Below are 19,375 nucleotides of genomic sequence, written 5' to 3'. Positions count from 1 at the left end.
ACAAGAAAAGTTGTAATTAGCTGTCATAAAAAGTGAGGGCCAAGTAAGAGACATTATTAGTGTTCCTAAATCCTACATAATTGAAACACAAAATTAAATATTAATTATAGTGTGGACAAAAAGGTTTTAAACGGACACTAAAATTATAAAAAAAAAAATAGTTGTGTCTGTTGGAGATCCCACATCGACTAGAGATTAGAGTCTTTCATTGTATATAAGTGAGTGCAAACCTCAACCCAAAAGCCGGTTTTATGGGGTTGAGTTAGGCTTAAAGTCCACTTCGTAATATGGAAAGGGGGTGTGTTGGAGATCCCACATCGACTAGAGATTAGAGTCTTTCATTGTATATAAGTGGGTGCAAACCTCAACCCTATGCCCCGGCTTTATGGGGTTGAGTTAGACTACTCTTGAATTCTTATTACAATCTCCTCCAAATGTCTTGAGTTAGGATGCCCAAACAACATGTTCTTTTAGCAAAGCACTATCTTGATGCCTCATAAATTGAAGTTGTTCTTTCTTGTAAACTTTTCAATCTTGATTGTGCTAACCATCTTCTTGAACATTTTCTAGAAGATTTTCTTCATGATAAAAGAAACAAATAAAGGAGACTGATCTTGATCCGATGTCAACAACCTATGAATGCAGAATGAATAAGAACTAAAACTCTGATTCAAATTTTTGGGTATGAAAATCAAGAAGCTCATTAACATAAACACGTTAAATACTAGACAATCTAGCTATACAAAAATAGTGCATAAGGAAAAACAAAGATAACAGAATACGAATATGGTTCTCTGTTAATGTTGTCGATGATTACTGAGTTTTAGAGCAGACGCATTCTAACATGAAAGAGCAAATTAAAGAAATGATCAACCCAAATCACGCGTTAATCCAACTTTTTCTTTGTTTTAGTTAGACTCGAGTTTTTTTTTTAGACTCAATATATATATACTAACTATAAATATAACTAACTACATAATATAATAACAGAAAACGTAAGTAACTAAATAGAACAATAATCTAATAACCATGAGCAAAATGCTAGCGTTTCACTCGTAGATGACTGTATCAAATGTTGCCATTAGCCAATCCACCGGATAAAGAAGAAATAAGACAAAACTCAACACAAGAATGAAATCCATTGCTGATAGAAAACACAGATGTATCTTATCATGTGGGTGATTGAGCTTACATTAAACTCCGTTCATATAATATTGGGCAAATTTTTACCATAAGCTCTCTAAGTGTTTATGCGGTCCTTTTCAAGTTTTGGAGCACATTGGTGCTGTGGCATATATTCTTCAACTGCCAAAATATCCCAGCATTCTTTATGTTTCCATTGTTCCCTTCTGAATCCACATAAGAGCCTTATTTCCTCTTCTTCTACCATGTTGCCTCCTTTAGCTTTCAACAACATCCGTTGGTTACACCTCTTCCTGTACTGACTTCCAAGATTGATTCTTCCACCAACCTTCCTACCACATGGTGTTGGTCCAATGATCTGGTTTGGTCCTTCAGGACACTAGTTGAGAGATTTGGGAACAACTTTGCTCCATTCATCACCTTGAGGACAAGGTGCCTCCCCAAGTGGAAGGAAATGATGCCAAACTAACCCATGAATCTCCAACCAAGAGGACTAGAAAGAAGTACATACAGTTGCAATTGCAAGCTACCTGTAATGCAACTGATAGAAAGATCTTTCTTGTAGAATACTATTGTTATAATTTTGTTTTGTTATTTTGCACTAATTTTATTCTCTTTCTATTTTCTTATCACGCGCATAACCAATCATTGTTTTTTTTTACTTGCTTATGAACCACCTTCACTAGTGAATAAAGACATAAGTACTCGCATAGCCAATCAGAAATTTTCTTATATTTTATTCTTAATTTATACATAAGTTCATTCCAAAATTTACAAAAGAAAAAATTTCATCTTTTGTTGTTCTTAGTTTATCTTAAAATAGTATTTATGAAAAAACTCTTGCAACTAATGGTAGCAGCACAGATCGCCTCTGCAGCTGATTTTCTCTGCGGCAAAAAAAAAACTTAGCCATTGATCATATTCTCTTCATTATCTACTATTACAAAAACCAATTCGTGTTATTAGAGCATGATTGCCTTCAGCAGGGTGAAGACTCTCCCTACTTAAGGGCTTCTTCCCATGATGGCAACAGATTTCAGTGCTGAGAGGCAGAGAGCAAATGAAGATGAAGTAAACTTTTGTGGGTCAACAAAAATAGTTGATAGCAGTGTTGGACACTAGACAGCAAAAGTTCTTTGTCTTGGCGTGGCCACCTTTCAAAACATCATCTAGAAGCTGATGCCTCTGAAGAAGAAAAAGTGTCGAGGGAGGATTTGGATAAGAAATTTCATAAAAGACCTAGCTGATATATTGGCAATAGTTCTATAAACAGCTGAATCATAATTTCATCCTACCCTACCAAAAATAAAATGCTAGAAAGCATGCATGATATGATAGTATACTTTTATCGGATGGCTCGATGTGAATCTCGTTATCTTAAATCCATTTGAGGTCCATGAACTCTGAATCAATTATTTTTTAATACTCACTAATTGAAATGGATATTTCTCTCTTCTCTGAATGTTGCTTGACATAATATGTAATTCCCAACCAAGGGTACTGTTTTCAACATTAGCTATGAATAACTGAAGTTTTTCATCACAGGAACAAAAAACAAGATACCTATATTGACTCTTTGGTTAAAAGGATACGCTCTCAATATATAAAACAAATGTCACTTGCAGGAGGATGTTGAAATAAAAGTAAGCATAGGGGACCCAGATGAAAAAAAGATAAAATTGACAAAAATGAGTGAATTTGACCATACTTACCCTCCTGGCTTTTTTCGATCAATTATTTAAGTTTGGAAATTGTGAGGATTGAGCCTAAATCATATACTATAGACTCTCCTGGAAAATTTAGTTAAACTAATAGACTCTCTTGTAGAATGAGAACAGAAGATTGTTTACCGTAGACCGTCTAGTGCAGATATTATTAGAGTTAACTGTGTTAATGATTTTTTTTTATTTCATATAGACGATTGTATTATGACTGTATAGAACCTTCGAATATTAATAAAAATGTTTTTTTTTTTCAATTTTCTTATTGTGTTTTTTGATTTGTTCTTGAGAACCCAATAGAAATAATATATCAATCATATTGCAAATCATTATTCTAGTGTTGCATTATAATTTACTGCAGGCACAAATACTTTTTTCAAGATGCTACAGTGGCTGGGTTTTTGGCCTAAAGTGATCCTAACCGCAAAATTCCAAAGCATAAGCATATCAGTTACATGCAATGTGTTTGAACCTTGATTGCAAAAATCCTAAGCATATTGATATTGTGAGATAGATAGTATCATTACACATTTGCTGAAGGGGTTATGGCGTCACAATGAATGAGACATAATTAAATCAAATCCTACCGAAATATGCGTCAATTGCTCCACCAATAGACATCAAAAGCAAGAAAGTGCTATCGACAAACTTTACGTATTGTGGCGTTTGAATTCAACTAGAGGGAGAAAGCTGTGGAAAAATTGGGTGACTGGTATAACGTGCACTCTATTTTAAGAAAAGAAAATCTCAAACCATTTGAGTGCTGTCAAATGGTAAACATCAAGAGAGACACCAGAAGGATAGTTATCCTTAACTGGTCCTCCAGTCACATGCTGTCTACCTTCCTCTTCTGCGCCTTGTTTATCACTTTTAGTTTTAAGCATTGCTCAGCCACAGATGCTATAACCATTAACAACTTCTTGCAAGATTGGGGAGGGGATACTCTTATTTCAAAAGGAGGAAAGTTTGAGCTAGGATTTTTCACTCCTAATGGCAGTTCTAGTGGAAGAAGATATGTGGGAATATGGTACTACAAGTTGACTCCTCTAACAGTTGTGTGGGTTGCTAACAGAGACAAACCACTTCTAGATTCTTGGGGTGCTTTTGGCATTGGAGAAGATGGGAATCTAAAGCTTTTGGACAGAAGTGGGAAAGCCTACTGGGGCACAAACCTTGAAGGATCAGCTTCACCACATAGAACAGTGAAGATAATGGACAGTGGGAACCTTATTGTTAGTGATGAAGTTGAAGAGCAAGGGGATCATCAAGTTAAGATTCTGTGGCAGAGTTTTGCTAATCCAACAGATACATTCCTTCCTGGAATGAAAATGGATGGTAATTTAGCACTAACATCATGGAGAAGTTATGAAGACCCTGCACCAGGGAACTTCACTTTTGTGCATTGTCAAGGGGAGAACCAGTACGTCATATGGAAGAGGTCCATCAAGTATTGGAAAAGCAGTGTTTCAAATAAGTTTTCTGGAAGTGATGAGATGTCTCCAGCAATATCTTACTTGTTGTCAAATTTCACCTTGAGAGTATCCCCAAACGACACTGTTCCCTTTCTCACTTCAGAACTTTATAGTGACTCAAGGTTGGTGATGACTCACTGGGGTCAACTTAAGTACATGAAGATGGATTCAGAGAAAGTGTGGTTGTTGGTTTGGGTGGAGCCAAGAGATAGATGCAGTGTGTTCAATGCTTGTGGAAACTTTGGAAGCTGTAATAGCAAGTATGACTCCATGTGCAAGTGTTTGCCTGGGTACAAGCCTAATTCTATTAAGAGTTGGAATGGTGGAGACTTTTCAGGTGGATGCAGCAGGAAAACAAATGTCTGCAGTGGGGATGCTGAGAGAGCTACATTTTTGAGTTTGAAAATGATGAAAGTAGGGAACCCGGATGCTCAATTTAATGCCAAGAATGAAGAGGAATGCAAATCAGAGTGCCTCAACAATTGCCAGTGCTATGCATATTCATATAAAGGCACTGAAAAGGATACTGTTTGCTGGATTTGGTATGAGGACTTGAACAATCTTGAAGAAGAGTACGAGGATGGGTGTGACCTGCATGTTCGCGTGGCATTTTCTGATATAGGTATTCCTTTTCATGACCCTCTTAAATCCATGCAATGTCTTCACTGAAATTTTACACTGTTATGCAAAAACCGCTAGTGTATTCGTCAAGTAATAAATTTTTCTTTCAATCATCACAGTGCATATTTGAGAAGTAACTGTTGCTAGTTAAACAAAATTAAAACCGGATATTTTAATAAAACGATAACGAAATTTTTTAAAATTTAAGATTGAATTGGGAAGAGGAGCAACTGATTTTGAAGTACTCGCACAAGGTAAAATCAATGCAATGGACTTTGTAATTAAGTTCAATTTGTTACATTTAAAAAAGTAGTGCTTAGTAAGTAAATCAAAGATATATTATTTAACAATTTGAGATTAGGCCACTGAATATGTGAATACACTCATCAAATATGTGAATCGTGGCTCAAGCAGTGGAAGAAGATAGATATTGTGTTGCAAATTATTGTTTATAAAGTGCCAGATATTGTTCTTCTGCAGAATCCACTGGGAACAGTTGTGGAACTTGTGGTACAAATTCCATTCCATATCCCCTAAGCACAGGACCAAGTTGTGGTGACCCCATGTACTTCAGTTTTCAATGCAACAATTCCTCTGGTGAGCTTGATTTTAAAACTCCTGGGGGAACCTATCAAGTGATTAGCATAAACCCAGACACACGGAAATTCTTGATCCACAGAAAAGATGTACTTAACTGTGATCAGGGTTCAAGGGATAAGTTTCTGTCTCTCAACCAGTCATTTCCATTTCACCTTAGTGGCTATTGTCATGCTAATCCAAGCATTTTTAGTTCTAATGCTCCCATGAAACAAGGAGTAGAAATAGAATTCAGTTGGGATCCCCCATGCGAGCCTATGTGTTCTTCGTTGTTGGACTGCAAGGATTGGCCAAATTCAACTTGCAACATTACCAGAGATGGCAAAAAGAGATGTCTTTGCAACACAGACTTTATTTGGGATGGGTTGAAATTAAACTGCACTCTAGGTAATCTATATATCTTTGTTCCTCTTCATGTTGATGGATAAATATCATGCATACTTATTATACAGAATAATTAATACCTTTGTTTTGCTCCCTAGTACTGCCTATAACTTGCTGGAAACCGTTCAAAACTTCGTTTCCATTTTCCTCCTAGTCAATATTGTTGTTCTTATAGTATATTGACATAACTCACAGTGTAGTTCCAAAATCTGGTGATTCTGGTTTCAACCCAGCATTATTTGCAACTTTTTCAGCTATAAATTCATTATTCATTAACACTTTCATGAAATGTTGTATGAGCTTTCTTTATGCATAAATGTCATTTTTTTATACCTTGCAGAAGGCAGTAACATCTATCAATTAGAAAGGCAACTCTCCTTACCTAAGATCATTGTAATTACTTTTACAACTGTGATTGGATTAATTCTTCTGTCGACTACTGTTACATGTGTGTACTTGAGGAAAAGAAGCCAGAGCAAATCACAAGGTAACTTAAATTTTTGTTCTTACTCAAGAAAAAAAAATCCCAATATTAAAGGGGATACTTCATCAGTAGAAGCCTGCAACTCAGACCCCAGTTCATCTGTTTGACTTCAGATAGCAGGGGATATGTACAGAAAAACTCAGGGTTTAACTTGTATGACAGTGAGAAATATGTCAGAGACTTGATTGAATCTGGTAGTTTCAAAGAAGATGATGCACAGGCCATAGATATTCCATTTTTCCATTTAGAAAGCATACTTGGGGCCACTAACAATTTCGCAAATGCAAACAAGCTTGGGCAAGGAGGGTTTGGTCCTGTCTACAAGGTAATCAAGAATTTCTTGACACTCACGATTTACTTTTTGAATATCATGATGATAGTAGACATGGTTAATTTTTTCTTATACTGTCAGGGAAAATTTCCTGGAGGCCAAGAAATAGCAGTAAAGAGACTCTCAAGTTGTTCCGGACAAGGTTTAGAAGAATTTAAAAATGAAGTTGTGTTGATTGCAAAGCTTCAACATAGAAACCTAGTGAGACTTCTGGGGTACTGTGTGGAAGGAGATGAAAAGATGCTAATATATGAATATATGCCAAATAGAAGCTTGGATGCTTTCATTTTTGGTAAGACTTTTTTTTTGCATTTGAAGTACTTTATTGGCTAAGCCTTTTTCTTGTAGCCTCAAAATTATATTTTGAAGAAGACTAATGCAACATGTCATGCCCCTAATGGACTACCAGACCAGAAGCTGTGTGTTCTATTAGACTGGGATCTGCGCTTCAAGATTATTTTGGGAATTGCTCGAGGGCTCCTTTACTTGCATGAAGATTCTAGGTTGAGGATTATTCATAGGGACTTGAAAACAAGTAACATTCTACTAGATGAAGAGAAGAATCCTAAAATCTCAGACTTTGGCTTAGCCAGGATATTTGGAGGAAAAGAGACAGTAGGTAACACAGTCAGAGTGGTTGGAACATAGTAAGTAGCTAAACTTAGTAAGTTTCATGTCACAGCATGATTCAGTGCATTTAAGCATTATAGAAATATTATTATCATTTGAAAGTGTCATATATAGTCCTTGTATTGGATAGATTTGATTCTTGGTTAGGTTAAAGCATAGATCAGAAACAAAAATTCACCATATTTCATAAATACAAGAATCAAAATCATATTTTTAAAGTACAGGGACTAAACTAATTTTGCTAAAACACATTTTATCACTCTCTACCAAATGATACCCAACCAGATGTCTTATTTGATCTACATTTCACAAATTTTGTAATGCAGTGGATATATGTCCCCGGAGTATGCACTTGATGGACACTTTTCAGTCAAGTCTGACGTCTTTAGCTTTGGTGTGGTGGTACTTGAGATAATTAGTGGAAAAAGGAACACAGGATTTTATCAACCAGAACATAAATTGAGTCTGCTAGGATATGTGAGTACAGTGAATGAATATTTCAGGGATATGCAACAAACGCTACATAGCTCCTAATACTTTCCACTCTTTGATTCATTTTTAGGCATGGCTTTTGTGGAAAGAAAGAAGGGAATTGGAATTCATGGACCAAACACTTAGCCAAACATGCAATGCAGATGAATGCTTGAAATGTGTGAATGTGGGGCTGTTGTGCTTACAAGAAGATCCAAATGAACGTCCCACAATGTCAAATGTGGTTTTGATGCTTGGTAGTGAATCTAACACTCTTCCAAGTCCTAAGGAACCAGCCTTTGTTATCAGGAGATGCCCTTCAAGTAGAGCATCTACTTCAAGTAAACTTGAAACCTTTTCACGTAATGAATTGACAGTCACTATAGAACATGGGAGGTAGAAAATCATCCTTGGTCGAAATATCTAGAACATGTAATTTCTCTATGCTTGCTTGCCCCTTTCTCATGATCCATTCCTCCTCTAAGTGGGGTAACTTGAAATGGTCAATTAGGCAACTTCTCATGAATTTCATATTTGGATGGATTGGATAGATGATAGAGTCATAATGGCAAATGCCTGTGTGGAATTGAAAAAAAAAAGCCTAAACAAATTTGTTTCTTCTGCATTTATTGCTTACTACCACAAAGAAGCACCAAGATACACAAGACTAGGCTAATGGTCAACCCCTTTTTGAGATGGGACAACTATTCAACAAAGGGCAACTACTCCACCATGACATTCTGATCTGTGGATATCAACATTTTCTTTTCACCAAATTCCTCATCACAGTCATTTCATGCCATAATGAACTAAGAATTAAACTAAACAATAGTAAAAGATGAACAATTTCGTTGTCATTGTAGTCTAATTATGATAATCTATATTGTACATAAAAGTTGTCTTTTTTTTTTTTTGTGTTATTTGCACTTAGACTTGACATGTTGACGAAAAAATTGTCACTTGTCACAATAGTTGAAAACAGGGTTGTGTCTATTCGTAACTCAAAAATAAATTTTTATTTGAGAAAATACTTCTTAGAGAAGTCAGTCTACTACAAATTAAAGTCAACAACTTTATATTATCTAAATAAATAAGTTGGAAATATTCACTTTGTAATAATGCATTATTCGCATTTTTATATTAAAATATATTAAAAAACTATTTGATCTTTTAATATTTAAAATATATTTTCTAAATGATTTTTTTCTTATTTATTTTTAATATGCATTGTTATATGATAATGTAACTTTATTATATTTGAGTAAGTTTAAAGCTGTATTTCGATCTTCCTCTTAAATCCTAATGTATTATTCTACTTTTTAAAAAAAAAATAGAAAAAGGCCAAATTCGTAAATATAAGAATCTTCACAAAATATCTGTTAATTATATTAGAAGTATCAATAGACTTTGCTTAAGTTATATCAACTAGTATCTTTACACATAATATAATTTTACAATACATTGAATGTGTTTCGAATTTATAAAAAAATAATAATGATAAGAAATTAATAAAATAATTAATCTTTTAGAATATTTTGAAAAGTAAACATTTCATCAATTTTTATCTATATGAATAAACTATAAATTAATTTTAAATTAATATAAAATTTTGTAAACATGATCTGGGTAAAGAAAGTAAATTTTCATCTAATATTGATTTTAAGTAATTTTTTAATTGAAAGTTAATATTGATAGAATAATTATGGGAAAAGATTTTGTTGACACGAAAGAGTAAAATAAGACTAGTATTTTAATTATGGTATGCTAGAAGATGCAATTTGATCAATTCTTAAATAAATAAGACTAGTAGGATGGTGATTGATCCATGCGTGCCATGAAGAAAAAAAAACAGGCATGCTTGTTTTATTGAAACAATATTCTAAAAATTATTTAAAATTTAATAGAATTTTGATAAGTTACTATAAGAACCTGTATGTGAGACACACAAATAACGAGATCTTAATATTAATTTAATTTGATATATAACATATCCTTATTAAGATTTGATACAAAATCATTTTCAGTGAATTTATTGGATGAAATTGAGTTAATGGACTCGGTATTTTAATCAAACTAATTAAAATAGGTCAGTTAATTTCCTTTTTCAAATAAGACAAACTAATTATTACTGGTTTTGTATTAATTTTTTTCCATTTCAAATCACCATAATCCGTTGACATACTCTTTTTAAATTTTTAGATTAACTATGTTATAATTTTATTTTATTTATCTTGGTGTTCTTCTCTGTTTTTATCATATCACTGTATTTTTTTTTTTTTATTTCTCTCCCTGTCTAATAACGTATTCAAGTGTCCAACAATAATCTTTGGGTAACATGGGCATCTTTTCACGAGACAATCTCAAAGTTTCATGTTGTGAGTACAATTCTTTGTTATGAAAAAAAGTTCACTTGAACCCTAAATTTGGAGTCTTAGTATAACTTATTTTAATCAAATGATGTGATAAGAAATAAAAATTTAAATAGAAAAAGATGAGGTCAAAGTCAATTTTTATATCGTATTTTATAATAACAGATTTAATTAAATTTTAAATACTTGTAAATTTAGATATTTTTAATTAATTTTTTATTAAAAAATTTATTTTATGGTTTAATTTTTTTTTATTTGATTTTATAGTTAATCGGATATCACTATTATTTTTATCTACTCATTCCTAACTCATCAATCAATATAAATTTGTCTTTCATCTCATTTTTGTTGTGTTTGTATTAATGTACGTAGTATTTTCAAAGATAAATTTACAGAAGAAGTCGTGTTTGTATCAATGTAGTTGTGAAGAATTGAAAGAAAAAAAGACACAGAGAGCTTCAAAATTGCTCTTCACATATATGCTGATATTTGTGATGAAAATCAATGTTATTTTTCCTTTTTCTCCAAAAATAATTGTGCATAATTACAATGCCATTTTTCCACTTTTCATTTTAGCAGTAAATGTATCTTATTTTTGTTATTTTTTTATTTACATATTTTTTTCTTATTTTCTGTATTACAGAATATCAACTTATAATTTAAATATTAAATTAATTTTAAAATATATTAATTAATTTATTATTATATATAAGTATAATTGATTATATATATAATCGATTATAATCTTAACTTATAATCAATTGTATATAATTTTATAACATATAATCGATTATATAATATAATAAAATAATATTAATATTTAATAATATTATTAATAAAAATAAATATTAAAAATTAATAATAATAAATATATAATTTATAATAAAAACATAAATTTATATAATAATAATAATAATGTTGATTATAAAAATAAAAATATTAAACTATATTATTATTTGAATTTGATATAAAAATATTTTTAATTAAACTTTCTATAATAATGAATTTAAATATTATTTATTTTTATTTCATAATTTATATATAACAATAATATTAATAATTTATATTTCTTTTAAATATCAAGGTTATAGGCTATACTAATTATGAGTAGTGTTGCTATTCACAATTACAAGAGGAAAGATAAAAAAGTCAAAATGTTAGAATGTTATTTCTTATTCTAAACATTATTATATTTACCAGTTATTTATTGTATGTTGACCTTAGATCTAGAAATAAATTTCTTGTATTTTACATTATTTTTAAAACATGTTTTACAATTTTCAATATTACAATTTAATTTATAATGGAGAAAAATTATTTTTATGAAAACTTTTCATGTTCCAATAATATTAAATAATTTTTATTTTTTGAAAAAAATAATTATTCAACGATAAAGAAATTAATTTATAATATTTTAATTAACTGATATTTTTTTAAAAAAATATATCATATTTCATTATTTTAATATTTTTAAAGACAAAAATAAATTTATAAATTCACATTTTAAATTTTATAAAAAAATAAAAAATATCATAAAAATTATTATATCACTTATAAACTTTAATAAATTTTTCTCTCAAATCTACTTATCATTCATTAATCTAAAGATACTCTTCGGAAGGAAGAAGGACAAAAACAAGTTTACCTACCAATTAAATTAAAAGTACATAAAAGAAATCTTGAATAGGAAGTTAGAGATGAGAAGATAAAATAGGAGATAGACAAAACAAATTAACCTACCAATTAGAGTAAAATAGAGATTTTTTTTGAATAGTTATTGTTGCTGCTAGTTGACTTGCATCACCTTCGTGCGTAGCTACGAACTGCGTTTCAAGGGCTCCTTCGCTCCCGTTCCAACTTCACCTACCGTCGCTGTGAATACCTGAAACAGATAGACAAATGGGCGTCCTCGCGATCGTTTGCACTCTGAAGCTCAAGTCAGTTGTGGCAGAAAACACCGTAACACTTCCCGTCGCAGAACACCATCAGCTCAGTGCTCAGAGAAGTGCGTAACTGAATTCTATCTTCCAGAGTTCACTTGTGCATAAAGTGTGAAAACGTACCTCATTCTGTTTATCGCAAAGCCTTATGTACCTTTGCCCGTGTTTCTGCCACGTATCTACCTCTGACTTAAGCTTATCTGTGGGTGCAGCTTCACGACACTTTAACCTAGACTTAGGGAAATCCCAGTATGTAAGGTGACCCTCCCAAAGTGCATCCCGCGCGGGGATGACTGCATGGGTGCCAACTCATGCGCCCATTCTTTGAGTCATCCGCCCTGGGAGTTCTCTGCCTTCCTCACGTGCCATGCATGCAGATCACCCTCTTAGACATGACGCTCTCATGGGTCGTTTCTGTCCCGGTGGGCCTCCAACGGTGGTGCGTACTGCCGTGTCCCTACACCTTATGCACGGATCCCTCGCGAGTTGGGCTTCTTCCTTCTGGTACTGGAGGTGTGGCTTGAAAACCACCTTTCTTTATCTATTATTACTGTTTGGGGTACCGAGGCCCGAGGCCTTCACGCCCCTACCGTGCCGCTTCCTACTGTGCCGCCTCCTCCATGGTCACTCCTACCCGTGGGTATCAGGAGGGGGCGCCCTTCTGGCATAGGCACATTCCTGGTGCTAAACTCGGGCGACACCCGAGGTCGGGGACTTTAACGATAACTCCCTCACTTGCTTCATAGTACCTCTGATGGGTTCCTTGTCTCGGTTCCACCATGTTGACTTTAGTCAACGCCCGGAGACTGGTAAGTACAGTTACATTGTTAACAAATATCAAAACACAAAATAATTAAATGAAAATAGATAAATGTTTTGAATACTCAATAAAAAAAAAATTAATTGAATAAGAATTGCATGAATAAACTTGGATCGAAGAAATATAGAAAGGTTGGAATTTGAAAAGTATGAGAAAGGGTTGTTTAAGTTAATTTGTTGGTTTGTTGAAAAAGTAGGGAGGCGAAACTTAATGGTAGTTTCCAAATTCCAGTTATAGAGTCCACCGACCTTGTCCTCTGGAACCAACCAAGCATCACAATTTCTCATTAACTTACTTACATCAAGTTGTGACCATAACAGGCTCTCTATTTTGACCCAAATTTCTTGCTTTATTAGCCCTTCTTCTGTGTCTTGTTTTGACCACAATCTCAATGTGAACTCTGTAACATGCTAAAATACAACCCTACAACTGCCATACCCTATTCAATTCCCAACCAAAACCAAAACTTTTTATTTTTAATTAAATATTTTTTCATGTTCTTCTAAATAAATTATTCATGTATCAATAGTGTTATATTTTCCTACTAATCCTCCTCCTACCCTACAAATACATATTATATACAAAATGATACAGTTACTATCTTACAAATATAAAAAAAAAAATGTTCAATAGTTAATTCATCTAATAAATACAAATTAAAAGTTGTTATTTTTCTTTGTATGGATCTAACCCCATCTGTCTATTTTGTTTACAGAATTAACAAAGAGGGATAAAATAAATTCAAATTCTTCTTATACCAAAATAAACAAATATTTCTATATATTTTCAAATCTTCTATACGATTAACTAACAAAAAATTGTCATCGGAATGAGTTTTAAGAGATAAAAGAAAAGCACTTCATCTATATATTTTTAGTGGTAATTTTTTTATTTTATCATTTTGAAAAGTTCAAAAAAAGTTAAAATAGTCCTTTCTTTCAAACTGTAAAACATTTCTTCAAAGTCATTATCATTGTGATGCAACTCACGTTTAAATGAAATGGAAATTCACTTTAGAATAATTCTGAAGAATCTAAAATAACTCTGAGACTGTGAGTAAATTATTTTTGCAATTTCAGCATATTTGATAGTGAAAATCTATCTTTTTATAATCAAGTTTATAAAATAGTGTTTTTCTTTTAAATTAAGATTCATGAAATTATAAATGATATTTTTTTTTTAGTGAAAAGCAAAAATCTTCTCATAATATATAAAATAAATTTCGAGTGATAAAAATTTTAAGATTAAAAGTTATAAAGAAAATTTATTTTTATTAAAACGAGAAAACAAAATGTTTACCATATTTAATTTCACATGTTGTTATTTTATTATGTAAAGAATAATTTATTAAAAAAAAGTTGACACTTTATTACATAAAAAAGATGCTGTAAATTTTCTATGTGAAAAGATATCAAAATAAGAGTATTGATAAAACAAGTTAAGAAATTTAACAAAATAATAAAATTTAATATTTTTATTAGTGGTGTAACCAATTTTTGAACCTTATATAACATATTAAGAAAGAGGGATTAAAAAGTTGGCAAAGCATAAATGTGAAAGCTTATATTATTAATGAGAATATGTAACAGTATAAGATAAGGTAAGAAAAGTGAAATGACGAAAAGAGGGTAAATTAAGGTTCTAGGAAACAGGGAAGGAAGCGCGGTTCCTTAAGCAGAATCAAAGCTGATGAACGAATAATTCTCTGTTCCTAGGCTGTCATCCAAACAGGATCATTGCTTACATACCTTCCTCTCCTTCCTTCAATCCTTCTTCTCCTCTCTTTTCTCATTCATTCCCCTCTCTAAACACACATATAAATAACCCACACAGAATCAATTTCACATCACATTCTTCCAACAATTCACTTCAACCCATTATTCTCTTCTTCTTTACAATGGCTGGAATTGCCTTTGAGGACTTGCTTCCTGTCATGGCCACCAAGCTTGGTGGGGAGGGGCTTATGAAGGAGCTCTGCAACGGGTTTGAGCTGCTGGTGGACAAAGAAAAAGGGGTGATCACGTTGGAGAGTTTGAGGGAGAAAGCTGCACTTTTGGGGCTGCAGGACTTGAAGGAGGATGAACTTGTGAGCATGATGAGGGAAGGGGATCTTGATGGAGATGGGGCACTCACCCAGATGGAGTTTTGCGTTTTGATGTTCAGGTTGAGCCCTGAGTTGATGGAGGAGTCCTGGTTTTGGCTTGAAGAGGCTCTCCAACATGAACAACTCAACCACCACAACACCACCACCAATAACAAATCTTCCATTTAGTACTTACTTAGATGCTTAGGAACAACAATTGATCACAGGGGCTTCCTCTCATCTTCTTCTTGTTGTGTAGTTGTTGTTGTTAATTCGGACTTCTAGTTTTTTCGTATACTATTCTCTTGTGGAGGGCTAATATTGAAAATAATACACAATTTTTGAACACCTTGCTTTCTTTCTATCTTCTTTTACTTTATGCACGCTGGATATGGATTTAAAACAGTGTTTGTGGTTCTTGCTGATTCGTGGTGGCATTAGTAAGCTCTTCTTTTCTAAATATGAAGAGGGTCCAATGATTTGCAGTCAAACTGTTTGTGTAAATTCGTTTTTGTGAAGTAGCTTATTGGATGATTAAACTGGAAAATCGAAGTGAGTCAGAATCACCAACTGGTAAATCAGAGAAGTTTTGCATTGTTTAAAAACTACATCTAGACCAAATCGTCTATGATCAATAACTAGTAACATATATTTACATTTTTTAGTTATTTATGGTTTGGAGGTACAAAGTGTGGCTTTTTTTCTCCCTGGTTAATAACAAGGGCAGCATGAAGTTCTGATTTCCAAATTTGTGTGTGACTAAATTATCTTTCACTACAGACTCTTACATCACAGAGTTAATTGAACACTGTTATTTCTCTTCCCCTGCATAGTTAATGTTTTTATTCCTCAATTTTAAATTTTACCTTTCAACTCTTTGTTTATATCTCTTCCGGATATACTATTTACTTTCTTTTAGTTTCCCACATCTATTCTCTGAACAGATATCTTAATGGAGATTTGAATTTGGGTTCATCAGATTTTTTGAAATTAACTTTTCTTCAGTTGACCCAATTTGATTTGTTTCTCACCACATATCTACTGTAGAGAATTCGTTTTTGGGTTAATTATGATAACTTATTATTAAGTAACAATATATTAATAATGTGTTAACCTAATGACAGCAGTTGAAAAAGATCAAATTATTGACATAACTCGCTTGTGTACATGAAGCTTGGAAAGTTAGACAAGACTATCTCTGCTAGAATCTTTTGTAAGGCAAATCTTGATTGTGAGTTATTATAATACTGTACTCACAGGGAAGAAGTAAATTGTGGAATAATTCATGAGTTTATGGTTTCAATTCAATCGTGCTTGGAACTTTCGTCGAATCATGTCTCTAATTCATTACTTACACAACTTTCACATACATAGCCGTTGGAACATGTCAATTTGCATACAAATTCTGATTCTTTAACTTTACTTCAGAACCCCAACCTCATATCCAATTCCTAGTTATTTTTATTGTGTTTTGTACCAACCAGATCTGCCACAAACATTAAACATTCAAAGTGGTCGGCAATATTAGAACAGTTTCAAACAAGAAAAATGTTTGCTCGTTCATGTCCTAATGTAATATCCAACAATGTATTTAACAAACAAACATGATTACCTAATCTCAGATATGAGGTGGTTCTCTTAAGCAAGAAGAACTTTTCGTACACTATTATTACCTATATTTTTTTGGGGGTGTTTAAGTGTTTGTTGATAAGCCTGATTTCCTTTCTTACAATTGTGGTACAAATTCAACTCATTTGCCCTATATTTTATTGCATCAGGAAACTTCTTTCTTTAACTATTAATACCATGACAACTCACAAGATCGCTAATGAAGGTATGAAGAAACTTCAAAATGCAAAAAAAATAAAATAGTTAGATTCTTATTATTATATTATAATGTTGAATTATCTTTATATGTTTCACTCATGTTAAAGGTATCTAGGCTTTCTTGTCTAACCATACATTAACTTCCTAACTAATTAGTAATTAAAAATTTAAGTATAAATTTAAATATCACATTGAGTAAAATTAAGAAAGTTGAGAATATATAAATATATAAAGAATTTTTTTTTGTAAATTTGTTGTTTTAAAGTTTTGTTTTGATTTAGATATGATGTTAATTCTTTATGTGAATTTTACTTATGTTTTGTTCTTATTAAATCTTTCCAATGTATTATCTTCAAAGACTCATCATAAGTTTCTTGATTCCTTAATTAAGGATCTCGATATTTGTAATTAAGGACTAAGTTTATAAGTGATATGATTAAATAATAAATTTAAATGATATAAAATAAGATATTTAATAATTTGATTTTTAATTTGAAAAAAAGAGTAAAATTAAAGAATAACTATTAAAGGATAACATCTTTAATTCTGCTAATTAGTTTATTTTGTTTGAATTCTATTAACGGTTAATATAATTGACAAGTTTTTTTTATCTTATGTTAAGTAATTGTCACGTTATATGTCTATATTGTAGGTAGATAAAATTAACATTAATATGCAATAAATTTTGAAAGGAGTTTTTTACTTCTTCTTTTTTGTAAATTTATAATCATTAGTGGTTTCTTTAATATTAATTACATAATAATATTAATTTATCCTTAAATAAACACAAATACATGTGACTAAACCCTAAATCCTAAACCTAAACACTCAAACATATATTTAATTATTTTAACCATTAACAGATTTTAAATAAAATTAACAAAATTAAATTTTTTGTACTAAAAATGTAATTTCTTTATTATACTAAAAATGAAACATGTCATACTTATTATATTGAATGACTATTTATCCAATTGAAAATAAGTTAGTGAAAAAAAAAACTAATAATATACTTAAACTAGTTTTCTTAACACAAATTAAAAATTTGAGTTTAACAAAATTTTAAAATTGAGTTATTATCTTGAATTTACACAAAGTTTCTTTTTAATCCTTATAAAAACTTAAAACAACCATAACCTATAATGACCATGTTATTTTATTTTTCTGGAAATAAAATTATTCTAAATTAACTTGAAAACTTGTCTCTGATTTTTTTTTTTTATCATCAAAGAATAAATAAAATATATTTACAAAGTGTATTTTGATATCTTCATCTTATAAATTACAATAACTTTAGCTTCTATGATTTTTTTAAGTGATTGGATGTATTTCAGTTTTTGTTTTTCAAAAACAGATTTTAAGGCAACACGTTGAACTAAAATGGATTTAAATTAGTTTATAATTTCATTTCAAAACATTTTTAACTCAATTTTAAAATAAAAAAATAGTTTTTAAAATAAACTTTTTCACTCTTCTATAAGATACAAGTATTAATGATATTATTATCATATTTATCACCACGTTATTATTATAGTTAATCTCTTTTCTTACAATCAAGGTTTTGTTTGGTTAGATAAGAGAAGAGAATGAAATTTTCAATTCTCAAAAAGTTTCCATTTTCTGGATCCATAGAAAGTTAAAGAAATTTTTAAAATACATGTGGAGTCTTGGTCAAAACATTTATGTTCTCAACTGCCCAAAAAATTTTCATCTCCATAATGCATAATTGATTGTATAAAAAAATCATATTAACTTATAAATCGATATATAATTAAATATGGTAACCCGTAATCAATTATATATATATATATGTGTGATTATGTTAATTATATACATTTATATTATTTATAAAACAAATTATTGTTACCACGTTTCAATTTTTTTTTCTTATTTTCATTATATATTTTTTTTTTCATTCTATATTTTTTCAACCAACACAATTTTCATTATATTGTTTTAACTATTCTCTTCTTTTCTCTTCTTTTTTTCACTAACCTACTTCCTCTCCTTCAATACCCTTCCTCCCTTCTCAACGCCTAGTTAAATTGAGAATTATAAAGTGATTAACGTGATTTAGCATTAAAACTTGAAAACTAAATATTTCCAAACGTTGAAACGAAAAAAATATAACCAAAGAATTAATTTTAGTTTTAAAATTTTAACATTTAAATTTGTCAACTATCCTTAACAAAGTCTAAGTCTGATACCTAAATACTAAATTGACTAAAGGACTAAAACGAGAGATGATTAGCATATTTAAAATGTGATTTTCAAAACTAAATTAATTTTTGTTTATAATTTTCTCTTTCAAAACATTGAAATGGAAAAGTATAAAGCAATAGAAGTTTATATTTTCAATTAAGTTTAATTATGTTTTTAGTGTCTAAAATTTGCGATAATTTTGGTCTTCTAAATTTAATAAAGTTGTTTTTAGTCCCTCAAAAATTGAAAAATATTTTTATTTTATTTTTAAACATTGAAT

General features: G+C 31.0%; 2 protein-coding genes across 3 annotated transcripts; both read left to right on the top strand.

The window, feature by feature from the left end:
* Positions 1-3,583: 3,583 nt before the first annotated feature.
* Positions 3,584-8,404, top strand: LOC137829494 (G-type lectin S-receptor-like Serine/Threonine-kinase). Of its 2 annotated transcripts, XM_068636304.2 has the most exons (8): positions 3,593-4,958; positions 5,438-5,941; positions 6,279-6,425; positions 6,536-6,747; positions 6,835-7,045; positions 7,163-7,400; positions 7,710-7,860; positions 7,946-8,404. In XM_068636304.2, exons 1-8 carry the CDS (start codon positions 3,635-3,637, stop codon positions 8,252-8,254), a joined length of 3,096 nt encoding a protein of 1,031 aa, XP_068492405.1. In that variant the 5' UTR covers positions 3,593-3,634; the 3' UTR covers positions 8,255-8,404. The 2 variants fall into 2 exon arrangements, 1 of the variants encoding a protein (XP_068492405.1); XR_016517705.1 differs by lacking the exons at positions 7,710-7,860; positions 7,946-8,404 and having other exon boundaries at positions 3,584-4,958; positions 6,585-6,747; positions 7,163-7,372.
* Positions 8,405-14,548: 6,144 nt separating this feature from the next.
* On the top strand, positions 14,549-15,414 carry LOC137830289 (calcium-binding protein PBP1). Its single transcript, XM_068637551.2, has one exon. The coding sequence runs from the start codon at positions 14,881-14,883 to the stop codon at positions 15,253-15,255; it is 375 nt and encodes a 124-aa protein (XP_068493652.1). The 5' UTR covers positions 14,549-14,880; the 3' UTR covers positions 15,256-15,414.
* The last annotated feature ends 3,961 nt before the right edge of the window (positions 15,415-19,375 follow it).

The sequence above is a fragment of the Phaseolus vulgaris genome, chromosome 11 (genome assembly GCF_051622355.1).
Source record: "Phaseolus vulgaris cultivar YP4 chromosome 11, ASM5162235v1, whole genome shotgun sequence".
Classification (NCBI taxonomy): Eukaryota; Viridiplantae; Streptophyta; class Magnoliopsida; order Fabales; family Fabaceae; genus Phaseolus; species Phaseolus vulgaris.
Note: the sequence above shows the minus strand (reverse complement) of the source record. Positions and strands in the feature narration are given on the sequence as shown.

Bases quoted from the DNA above. Each gene is read 5' to 3' on its own strand.
- LOC137830289 (XM_068637551.2), top strand. From the start codon at position 14,881: ATGGCTGGAATTGCCTTTGAGGACTTGCTTCCTGTCATGGCCACCAAG.
- LOC137829494 (XM_068636304.2), top strand. From the start codon at position 3,635: ATGGTAAACATCAAGAGAGACACCAGAAGGATAGTTATCCTTAACTGG. The intron at 6,748-6,834 runs GTAATCAAGAAT...TTATACTGTCAG, and splicing joins GGTTTGGTCCTGTCTACAAG to GGAAAATTTCCTGGAGGCCA. The intron at 7,401-7,709 runs GTAAGTAGCTAA...TTTGTAATGCAG, and splicing joins GTCAGAGTGGTTGGAACATA to TGGATATATGTCCCCGGAGT.